The sequence below is a fragment of the Nothoprocta perdicaria genome, unplaced genomic scaffold (genome assembly GCF_003342845.1).
Source record: "Nothoprocta perdicaria isolate Ctin4 unplaced genomic scaffold, notPer1 scaffold_28, whole genome shotgun sequence".
In the NCBI taxonomy this organism is placed as follows: Eukaryota; Metazoa; Chordata; class Aves; order Tinamiformes; family Tinamidae; genus Nothoprocta; species Nothoprocta perdicaria.
Genome location: NW_020455510.1, coordinates 2859257 through 2871469, shown reverse-complemented (window position 1 = coordinate 2871469; position 12213 = coordinate 2859257). Strand labels below are relative to the sequence as shown.

General features: G+C 46.5%; 1 protein-coding gene across 1 annotated transcript in view; it reads right to left on the bottom strand.

Moving 5' to 3' along the window:
- The window catches only part of CSTF3 (cleavage stimulation factor subunit 3), a 38474-nt gene that overhangs the window by 7335 nt on the left and 18926 nt on the right, over nucleotides 1–12213 (bottom strand). Inside the window, exons 4-12 of the mRNA XM_026041199.1 lie at nucleotides 4193–4225; nucleotides 3780–3877; nucleotides 3093–3159; nucleotides 2940–2974; nucleotides 2708–2834; nucleotides 1470–1547; nucleotides 1109–1271; nucleotides 722–831; nucleotides 173–289 (exon numbers count right to left, since the gene is read on the bottom strand). Of these exons, the coding sequence (XP_025896984.1) occupies nucleotides 173–289; nucleotides 722–831; nucleotides 1109–1271; nucleotides 1470–1547; nucleotides 2708–2834; nucleotides 2940–2974; nucleotides 3093–3159; nucleotides 3780–3877; nucleotides 4193–4225 (828 nt within the window). The remainder of the gene's footprint in view (nucleotides 1–172; nucleotides 290–721; nucleotides 832–1108; nucleotides 1272–1469; nucleotides 1548–2707; nucleotides 2835–2939; nucleotides 2975–3092; nucleotides 3160–3779; nucleotides 3878–4192; nucleotides 4226–12213) is intronic.

Below are 12213 nucleotides of genomic sequence, written 5' to 3'. Positions count from 1 at the left end.
GTRTTAGTTCAGCCTCAGAAACACTGAGCAAGGCTAAGGCTAGAAGAACCAGCAAGTTAATTCTGCAAAAGGTCTGTATACATGCTGTATGTTTCCAAACAATAACATTTACATATAGATATATATATATATATTTTGGTTATAACTTCAGTATGTGACTATTTTTGCTCACCTCCTCATAATCTGCATATGCAAAATAAAGAAGCATATTCTTCTTTAATAAAGTGCTGATCGCTCTTTCATAAATATTAGCAGCCTCGTCACTGAAAAGTTTAGCATTGTTCATGTCCTGTTATAAAACAAACATATTATCATGTRGGAGCTGTGACAATGAAACCAGCCTCTGGATGTTTGCCATCCACGAGAAGTCACAATGAAGTTCAGTGAAATATTCCGGGCAACGGACACGCATCTCCCCAGCGTCTGAGCAATCATGAAGGCAGCCCCTGACCCCCAGCCTCCCCCCSCAAATCTAAGCCTAAAACTAACAAAGACTAAATCATTCTTGGGTCACATGCAAAGATTTTTATTTCTCAAAAGAGAATGAAACTTAAAATTCTGAACATGGCAATTTAAGAGACTAAAAATCTTTTCTCCTCCTTGGTTCTTAAATATATATATCGGGGGGGGGGGGGTATATTTTTAAGGAAAAAATAACAGCAATATACTGCCTCCAAATAATGAAATAAGAAAAAGCAAAGTTTTCTGGCAATGTTCTTACCCCCTTTTCTGCTAGCAGCTTACTGGATTGCTCAAGATACTGTGCAGCTTCATACCAGATATCTGGGTGATGTCCCAGCACCAGAAGGCATTGCTCGTATGCAAACATCACTAGAGGGAAGCACAGAAAGAAAGGCTTGCACGTTACTGCAGAAGGAGGTCTGCAGCGTACAACGGAAGAAGGAAACAGCAAATAATTTAGATGCTGTTAATGCTAACAGACTCCAAGAGGAAGAATCACACCTTGCAATTCTAACCAGCAGTTAAAGTCCACAACACTCAAGAAAGGGAGGAAAGGAAGCAGGGTTGCGGACAGCACTAAACACGGGATCACTCCCGCGGAGGCCATGGGCAGAGCCGGGAAATCCCATTCCCTGCCTCCCATTACCTCTCTTGGTTATGAGCGTCTGGTCTTCGGTGCGCAGCGGGTTGCTCTTCTCCCACTGGATGTACTTCTTCCACATGTCCACCTGCTGGGCCTCCTGCGGCGTGTTCTGAGGCGGGACGGAGGGGGCGTTGCGGTCCAGGCCCTTCATGACGGTCTCGTACTCCTGCAGCACAGCAAGCCCTGTTGGCAACGCGCACGGACASGCGCGGACCCCTTATTTCAGCTTACGCGTTATAAAAACAGGGAAACGTCCCAGCACACCACGCTCACCACACTAGTACTTCTATGTCTAAAATAAGAAGCGAATTCAGTGCCACGCTGTGGAATGAAGGAGAAGAAAGAAGTCAAACGAGCTCCGTACCTTTGCAACGCGCCGCGCATTCATGTAATCCCTACTCCTGTCTTCAATCATCTTCTTAGCTAAATGAATATTGATTCCCTGGAAAATGGGCAAAAAAAAGAATCAGAAATGTGCAATTTCACTTTGGAACTACTAGATCTTATTTCATACAGAAAAGGGCATGAATGGGAATGCAGAAGTGAAAAAAAGGGGGAAAAAAATCAAAATTATTTAAATGCACTGAACTCACAAGGTTCTGTATTTCACATAGTAAACATATCCCAGATGGCCAGGGACTTACTCATGATGGAGCAGACTCTCTCCTAAAACGCAGCTCACCCGAAGCACCCCGAGGTACTTTTCCCTTGCAGGTTACGGCTCTCAAGGCCCCGTGAGCGCCGAGAGCAGCRCAGGCCGCGCCAGGGCCTCGTTGCAAACTCCTCTTTCTCTCTGTAAACCCTGGGCAGCGCCCAGGCCTCACCTGGGAAATGGCACCTCCAGAGGCTCCTCCGACCGGGAGATAGGACAGAGCCGGGAGCCACAGCTCGGCCTCCCTCCCATCCCTCTCCATGCCGAAGGAGCGCAGAGCTTTGAAGCCGCTGCAGGCCCTGCCACCAAGGGCCTTGGTCGGCTGCGAGGGGCCGAGGGCGCCCGCGCTGCAGCACCCGACACGTCTGCGCTCGGCTCCGAGGTGCAACCCCAACGGAGCCCGGAGCGGGACACCCAGGGAAGCCCCCACGGGAGCAGGGAACGTGACTTCCTGAGGGCCGGYGTTCCCAGGCCCTCCAGGAGCGGGAGGGAGCAGGTGGAAGGGCGAGCGCTCCCAGCAGTGGGCAGCGCTCGGAGCCGCGGGATCGCTGGGGCAGCCGCTCGGCAGCGGCCGCTCAGCCCCGATGCTCCTTCTCGYGGGAGGCTCCGGGAGCTGGACGCGGCCGTTCCCGGCCTTGCCCATTCCTGCAGGCAAAGGCGCCTTCCGGAGCCTGGCACTGCTGCCGGAGCCGAGGGGAGCTGYGAGGGGAGCTGTGGGCGCCCTCCCTTGCCGAGGGGCTGCGCCCCCCGCTGCTTCCCAGCGCCGCCCGGGAAGCGCCGCTTCCCTGCAAGCCGGGACGGGATTGCTGGTGCCGGGCAGTCCCTCCCGCGCCCGCGCTTCCCGCGCTCRGCAGCGGCTGCCCCTTCTCAACACGCCCCATCACAGGGCATTTTGCTTTCCTTAACATAAATCAACAGATACAAATCACAAGTATCAGGTGCTTCATTACCTCTTCATATTTGTTATAATCTCTCCAGAGCTGCTCTATGTTAATCATTGGATTGACGCAACCACGCTGGTAAACCCTACGGACAGCTGTTATCCTCTGGTTCTCGGCATAGGATCCTACTGCTTCTCTAGAGAGCGGGGAGAGAGATTCATGTCAGCCACTACAGGTCACACCCTTGGGGAGCACAAACATTGCCTTAATCAAGCTGAAAAAATTATTTCGAGGTACTTACACGCCCTTCAAAAAATTGATGTAATCCACCCAGATCTAAGCAAGAAAAAACATCACATATCAGCAAATCAGGATTTAGTTGTACTTTTTAGAATCTAAGTTAGAAATAAAAGGTGCTTCAATGGAGAAACAACAATAAAAAAAAAGCCCCTACCTGGTATGACATGATTTCCATGCCAATTTTATCCAGAGCAAAATCGTATGCCTGAGCCATTTTTTCTCTGAGGAAAAAGCACAAACCACAAAGACCATAGCACACATCTCCAGGATTTAAGGAAGTCTTTATTTAAGAATATTCTTTAGAGCAGCAAATTCTAACCAAGTAGTTAAGTATAAAAATTTAACGTAACAACAGAGTGAGCAGAAATGTGACTTGAGATTTTATCTGTGGCCATTTCCCAGGCAGCAGCTCCGAGCCCCCTGCCCTCGGCACGGGAATTCCGCGTATCCCACCCGGCTGAGCTGAGCTGAGGAGACAGAAGCAGCTGCTCCCAAAGAGGCTGCGAGGAGAGGAGCCCCCCAAGCCATGGGGGCACTGACGGGCAGCGCCAATTCCCAGCCCCCCAAATTCCAAGCCATTCCTCCAAACTGGAGGAGGAAGTGGACCTGGCAAGCTCGGTTAAAGCAGCTGCTGCCAGAGCACCCGGGCACTTCTAACAAAACAGACATCCACAGAAACACAGCGGGCCTGTATAAAATACTCCCAACACACACAGGTTTCACTGCAGGACTCCCACCAGGTTTTGCAGAGATGCCCTCCCCACAACCCCCCCAAAAAAAAAAACAGGAAGAAAAGGAAAGAATTTAGCAGAAAAACATSAGCGCGACCATATTAACTTACTTGTAACTAGGCAGCTTCCCCTTGGTTTCTCGCACATAGGACAGGTAACACTTCCACAAATCAATGTGCAAAACCTTCATAAGGCAGCGCTGAAACAACTGTTTAACRCACCGAGAGGAGGAGATGAGGAGCCGAGGCAGGGACAGGAGCCTCCGCCCCTGGCGCGGCACCGTGCGAGCGACCGCCACCTCGGCGAGCGCGAGCCGCCTTCCCGGCGGGAAGGAGCAAACCCGGGAAGCTCCTCCGAGCGGGGCCGCTTCCCGACGCGCGCAAGGGGACGGGAATGGGGACGGGGACAGGYGGCTCCTCGGCCGCCGTGGGGCTCAGGCCCCACACCCGGGCTGCCCCAGTGAACCCCAAGGTGCTGCTCGTGGCTGTACGGGGGCAGGACATGTGCTGGAGGCTGAACTCACCTTCTCCACTTTGTCATAATTTTTTGCTTTAATCTACAGGGAAGCAGAAAAGAACAAATGACTTAGGAAGCTATTTAGTAAAGCATAACAACAAAAATAATAAAGCATTCTAGCTTGCACTTCAGCTGACTAAACTAATTAATCTTAACATCACATAACGCTGCTAAAACACCACTAAGAACACAAAACCCATGTCTTTTCCYTAGCTTTTCAAAGGAGGCCTACATTAAAATTTTTCATTTCCAATACAGCTAGAATTCAGACATCATTAGGTAACATTGCTTCCCTACATACCTGGTTTGGATAGTTAGCCTCTTATTTTAAGGAATTTTGTTGCCTTTAGTGCATATATTGACCTAAGTACTGAAGTGTGCACATCAGGAATTAGTAAATTTAGGGTAAAAAGCAGAATTTATCAGGTTACCACACCTGCTTTGTATTCGAGCCATTACTTAGGAATTGCTGAAGGCAAACGCTGCTCTCCCACGCTGACCCTGTCAAGGGGAGCACCAAGGATCTGGTCATCAACACGCGCCCCCTTCCACGCAGGTGCCCCCACAGCCACGGGACACCCACAAGTCACCCTGACACCGTGGTGCTCGGCCCCCTTCGGAGCCCGGGGAGAATCCAAGGGCATCCACGGGAGAAGGCGCAGGGAAGGGGCCTGCGCTCGCCCGGGACACGCAGCGCGGCGCGCGCAGATGCCCGGGGCTCCCCACGCGCGCTAGCTCGGGTCGCGCTGACGCACGGGGCTCCGCGGCGCCGCTGCCCGAAGCAGCGAGGAGAAGCCACGAAACCCTCTCGGAGGCACTAGATAAAGCAAAGCCACCTGAAAAAGCATCGTTCTGCTTGTCAACAGCGGAATTCCCTCGGTCTGGGGGCTCTTGGCCATTCAAGGGGCCTCCCTGGGGATGATTTCCATCCTCCCACAGCTTTCCACGTTCCATAGCAGCCTAAACCTTCAAGGAGCGTTTATCACGGTATGGTTGCTGGGACAGAAGTCTCTCGCTGAGGCAGCACTGGCACCATCGAAAGACCGAGCACAAGAAACACTTGTCCACCAGACTGCAGACACTCGCAGTGAACCTGGACTTGGAAATTCAAGCATTCTGCCAGAAAAATAACYGCTATCATTTACCTGCCTGTGTTTTGCCTAAAAGAGCAACACACTTTCCACACACCTTATCAGAAAGGCTGCTGTTCACACGGGGAATTCAATTCAGGGCTACTTATTATTCAAACATTCTCAGTTGTAAACCCAACAGTCTGCTATCCTGAAAATGCAACCTGCTGGTGAAACTGGCTGCAGGGGCAGGGAACTCCTCCCGCGGGAGATGCCTGGTGCTTTTGGGCTCCCCAGAACCCTCTCTTGGCCGCACCGGGGCCGGGGACAGCCGCATCCACCGCCTTCTCCTACTGTCACAGGGCCGGGTGACGGATCCGCACGGATCCTGCACTTTGGACAAGCGCTGCCCCACGTCCACCTCCTGCAGGGTGCTGCTAAAACCACCGACTGCCTCCTGAACCCCCCGTTTCTTGTGAGCAACCCCCCAAAGCAACCGCAAGGCTGCAGGAGGCCCTGCTCCATTTAGCACTGCCAGGATCCAGCCGCAGCAACCGCGAGCGCGAGGGCTAAAGCCACGACCTTCCTTATGAAGACAATTACACACAACTACGCATCATTTCTAACGAAGAACGTTGTTGCGGGCAGCAACAGGAGGATCAGCAGATGCAGTTCTCCTGCAGTTTTSAGGAGGAGCAAGTCCCAGAGGTTTGATAGTCCTGGTGCAAGCTTGTATTTTACCAGCTTTGATTTAGCTATAGAGAAAGGCTGCAGGGAAGAGCCGCAGAAGGGAGAGACAGGAAAGCAGACCTCTCCCAGCGCAGTGAGATGATATTCCAAGTATCTAAGGCAATCGGCACCTAGAGGTCAGGTCACTCTTCAGAGCCCATTCTGCAGCCCCTGGAAAAGTCTCCGTACACATTCACAGGCATTTCCTGATAAACAAAACAGCGGCCTACCTTGTACACTGATGTGTATCTGTATTTATACTTTGGATATGGTCACGGGGTTTAAAGACACCCACCAGGCAGTAAATAAGCATTAAGGGAGAGCCCCCGTGACTCTGTAACTCCAGTTACCAGCTGGCCGCTTGGTCCTACAGCGGGGCACCTTGCTCATATCGACACCTCTAAGAGGCAGCAGAGCTTTGAGGCTCCTCAGTCAGGCACTAACCAGACTCGGTGTGTGCTATACAGAGAAACAATATTTAATTGGAAGACTTCAAAAACATTGCGTGGTGACAACAAAATTCTCCAGCCTATTTCCCCTTCCTTTCCATCTCTTCCATTCTACTAGCACCTCTCCACCTCTGCCTGTGTGTACRGTTTTGTCCTTCCCAGAACACTTCTCTTTCCTGCTGCCAAACCTGAACATACTTTAACAAAAAACACTTCAAGAAACGGCCATTTTCATTCTGGAAAAAACTATTCTACGTTACTTTTAAGAGGACAACAGCTGCACCCGTTCCCTGGCYGAAGGCATTTAGAACTGCAGGGAAGCTGAAGGAGGAAGGAGGGCTCCTGCATCTCAATTTCCTTTAGCACTCCCTCCAACCAAGTCCTGAATCTTTGCTATATGGGTAAAATTCATATATCCTAATAAAGAAGCACTGCGAGTGTTCTTTATTCACTAAAGACCTCACTGGAGACATTTAGTACCCATTTAGTATTTTCCGCAACAACATCTAATTCTGGCTGCCRATTGGCAAATACAAGCAGCTTACTCCAAGGCCTTGTTTTTTTCCAAATACAGGGAGAAAATCCAGTGTTCTTTGGTTCTTCTGTCTACAATTTATTGCACATTTTGTATATATGGTGAATTCCAACCCATACCCATTCCTTTGCCAAACCACAGAATCARTATTTTTTTTGTTCAGGTGACCTGCACATTAATTATATTAACTATATGGAGCAATTACTTACAAATGCATCCGTCTCATTTCCACTCCTCTTTATAGAGGGATTTACCTCATGCTCAGACCTCAGTTTGTCTGACCATCTTAATCAAGGCTCAAAGCCCGCTCTGCCGCTGCCATCTACTCTTATTTCATGCTGACTTCAAGGCACCTCAAGGAAACAGCGCAAAGCGCAACACGTTGACACTCCTGCAAGCCACCTAGAGCCTCCTCCCTGCTGCGAGCACTTCTGTTCCATCTACTTCAGTTCACTCCTGCTTCTCACACCCAAGAAATGCAGGACCCCATCACCTGGCCTGTCTCCTCGGGCTAGATCCTCATGTTTTAAGCCCAGCCCAACCACGTAGCGTAAGCGAAGGCGCCAAGGCCAGCGCAACGGAGATGGACGTATCAAGCACTGTGTAGGAGCAAGTGTTTCATTCTGCAGCTTGCACTTTAATGCTGTTACCTTAGCCCCACTCTAAAATAATCTAGTTGTTTTTGACTGCTAGGAGAAATTAGTGCTTACAAGAATTACATACAACTCATGTAAACATTTACTCTTCCACTGATTTTCATATCCTCAAGATACCTTGGGGATAGTAAGACAACATTTATAAGAAGGTGGTTATCTTCTATGAGGTTAGTGGATGTAAATGAAGAAAACACTTTTGCAAGAATTAAGTTCCCTACTAAGTATGTCACCTATCCTTACAGTTTCATGATTGCACTACATCCTTGGCAACACTTTTGGAACACTCTTTTCAAATATGCTTGCACAAAAGAAAAGCGCAGAAAAAAGGAGGGGCTTTACAACTATCGCCCAAGGTTTCATATTGTGATTTATGCTATYTCAGAAATAGAATGATTTTATCAAATAACTATAATTTGGAGATTTAAGGTGCTCTCCACTCATGTGTTAAGATCATAGGGTCGCAATACACCAGAACAAACGGAATCATCCATTAAAAACAGAAACACAAACACTGAGTCTAGAAAGCAGTAAAGCTCCTTTACACTGCCTGGACTTTCTATTTGTATACTGAGTTAGTAAAAAAGAGGCAACAGTCCAAATCAACAAAGCCGTTCTAAATGAGGATTTAGGGCTAGCCAGAGAACCACTATCCCATGAAAGTGGTCAAACCCATCCACGCACCATGCACGAATAGCCCTTGTTTCCCAGCGTAGAAGTCCTCTAACCAGCAGGGGCTGTGGTTGCTGTTGATGCTGCTGCAAGGTGTCACTGCATGGGAGAGCCAACCTCCTCAGGAGTGACAAATGACCAAGCTGCCACGACGAGCTCCGGCCTGGCAGCAGCGGAGCTCCCTCTTGCCCTGTCAGCTCCTCAGCTTACATGTAAACCGTGGCGCTGGAGAAAAGGGGCACGAGGAGGCAGGGAGACAGCAGAAACGCAGCCACGGGCCTCCTCTTCAACGTATCATGGGAGGAGAGGCAACAGTGGTAGCGGCTCTTAAACCACCCGATGAGCCCCAGTCCTCCAAAGCTGTCCGAGAGCCCCGATGGTTAATCGTGGCAGAGAGCTGCCRCATCACAAGAAATTCACCATCAGAAATCCACAAGTTGGTGGAAAATAATGCTGGTGCACCTGTAATTCTGTGCAGCTTTTCACAGCACAACATTTACCTCCTGGGCTTGCAGCTGGGCGCACGAGCCTGCACTACAGCATGGTGTGAAATGAAGAAGCAAACCACGTGCACTTGAGGTGCAAGGCTGGGAGAGTCACCCCGCAAGGAAGGGAGGCGAGCGCAGAGCCCGCTTCTGCCAAGGATTTCCTAAGAAATCACCATCGAGTATTCACCTTGTCTGGCATTTACTGAATTCGGAAAACTACCTGCTGCAAAYGCAAGACTAATCTAATGACTATTTTTCTGCAGAGTAATCAGTGAATTTATCAGCCGGTCTAACATAAAGAGTGGCCTTGGACAAAACCCTTCCTATGCCTTCTAGAAACCAAGAAATGTCACTAAATTCCCTTCTGAGAACACRTATTAATCAACTCATCCAAAGCCTCACCTATGGTGCTAAAAAGGGAAAGGTCATATATAAAATGTCAACATTTACAGAAGAAAAAAAAATGTTTCTGTCTTTAAAGTTTGTGTTTCAGGGAAACGTACTCTCAATATCTAYTTACTGAGCTTGGATTCATCGTAATTGTATTAATCCGTAACTACAGGAACCAAAAGGGTTTTTGGTTAAAGGCTAGATGCAGAAATATTTAATCAGAATTTCTACAACTCTATTCTGGGAACTTTGCTTCTAGAATACTTGAATTTTASTAGAATTACTAAAAGAAACAGGAAAAGGACATAAATATATGTATAGCTTCTTTTACATCTAAAAGATATTAGTGATTAGACAATTAAAGCTATTTTTACACTTCAGTAATGGCCTACCTATGGAGAAATGCATTTACATAAGAAAAAACAAAAACAACCCCRCCAAATCCCCAGGCTTTAGAAATGAAAGCTACGTAGGAGACATTTTTCTTGAAGAGCTGCTTACCCTTACACTCAAGCCTCAAGTCTTAAAGGTAAACTTGGAATAATTTACACCTTATGTGAGATCAAATGCAGATCACTTCCTCCCTCCCCTAAAAATACACTCAAGAGACCACTAGAAGAGGAGCAGTGCAGCCCATCTAGTTCAAGTGCACCACTGTCCTCACAAGCTATTGCACTGTCCTTAAGYGGAATCCTTCAGCGCCAGGCTAGCAGACCCTAGAGCTGCTCTTTGACTTCAGATCTGAACACAGTAAGAGTACGTCATTTGTTTGCTTTTGCTTCATATGCAACGAGGTAAGTGCACTGACAGTTCATTTCATGTTTTAGGAAAAAGATGAAATGCAAAAGCCTCTTATAAAAGCTGTTCAGAAAGTCAAGCCCCTGCTTGACCTCAGCAAGAGGAGGCACAGATGGAAAACAACTGCCAACCTCTATCTCAAGTTAGAGAGAAGAAAGCTAGGGCCAGCCACATAAGTTGAAAGGTAGAGTCTACAGAAGAATGGACAGACGTGAGCTGACAAGAATTTCCACGTCAGACTCGATGACAAGTTTTAATCATGTAACCTGTAGCTGGCCTGCAAACATGTACCTCCCCATATACATATATATATATATATGTATGTATTACAAACAAGCACAAATATTTGTGTGTATTCGTATGGAGAACACATTTAACACATCCATAGTCAGCACAAGGTATAAATTTTCATTTTAAGGTTCTTAATAATAGTTTTGCAAATTCTTTTAGCTTCTTTTTGGAAGCATATGACAGAAATGTTATCAACTATCACCTTTTCAACATAAGGTCACATATCACCAAAGGCCTTACAAAAAAATTCAGTCATTTAAGAATGAATTAACCTCCCCATAAACCTGTGCTTACTAGATTTCAACTAAATTAACACAGATGTCCAGATATTTGTTCAAATCAACCTAAATTTACAAATTAAAGTTTGTGAACTTCAAGTAAACACCCTACTTAAAAAATATGACCAGAGTTGAACTTACTTAAAACTGAATCTTGAGGAACAAAATGTAAAACGGTATAAAGCAAGTCTGTGTAATATTTTGGTGTTCAAAATAGATTCCTGCTGTGTTAGAATGCTACAAACGTAGGATTAGCATTAAAGACTTATTTTGAGACATAATTTTACATCTACAACCCATGAGGGTATGCGACGGTCACATCAGGAACAGATAGGAGAAAGTAAAACTGGGAGAAGAGGCTAATAAAATTCTCCATTGCTAGCTCTAGTTGGAAGCTGGCAGGTTATTTTTCTGAGAAGGCTAGAGGTAGAAGAATGGAGATTGGATGTTCCCCAACTCATCTATTAACTGGAACGCACACCTMCAGTAAGAAAACTCAATGTCAAAGAATTTAAGTCACCAAAAATGATATAAGCGAAACTTATCTCCCATAGAACTGAGGTTTTAAAAACACACAGCTCCAAAGCACAAAGCATCTGCTGCCACGTCTTAAATGAGACAGCCTTAGTCAGAGCTCCATGTCAATGTCCCTCTACCAATATACATATGCATTTCTGTACTGAAGTYTATGGAAGAGTAAATACATCTTACAACAAGCCTGTAAGAAACCGAATAAAGTACTATGAGGCTTAAGAAGATGGAGAAAGGTCTTTTCACACTGAAAGGCTACTATAAAAAAAATTAACTCAAAGACCAATCTTGACATTTCTCTTTTCAGGATGCATGTTACAGGAGGAAAGATTTGGCGCTGAACTGCAGTCAGAGCAAGTGTTTAGAYGCAAATAAGAATCATAACCCTGTTTACATGTCACAACACATGCTTAGGAACAAGATACCTCTTCTTACAAGAAGGACGATCTGAGTTGCATTCATTAGCCTCTGTGGTAGAACCAACTAAAATAATTTTAGAAAATAACAGCAATCACTTCAAGATGTAATCTGTACAAGGGCTCTGTGTTGGGAGGGTGGATTTCCACTCTTCTCCTTTGCCTCTGCTACTGGAAGTTTATTAAGATGAGCTCGATGCCTGACTTTGGACTCAGGCACTGTTCCCCATAGTGTTCTTAGTTTCAAGCTAACTAGTGTGAAAACAAAAACAGTCACAGTTTGCCAATAGAGAAAATCCAACTTCTCTTCCTAACACTCCAAAGAAGGAGGCTTTGATTCAGAGAATTCTCAATGTAATGGAAGAGATATGTTCTTAAAATTAATTCATTTGTATTAGAAATATGCTCTGATTGGTGGAAGCTGAAGCTTTGTGGATGAAAAACAGTAAATTAAAACATGCTGAAAGGTATGCTGTAAGAAAGATCCATTTAGTGATTTTCGGTGAATTATAAATAACTCCATCAAACAAAGCTTTAAGGTAACCATTTTCATACACGAACATGTCATTATCACCTGAATTTGACAGTAACAAAATTACACCAGGCACTGGCAAATTCCTAGATCTGTCAAAGAAAAGTTTGCCCTGACCCATGAGAAAAACTAGTACAGTGACCAAAAATGCAAGTGCTGCTTTACATGTGCCTGCTCAGAAGAAATGCATTTCTTT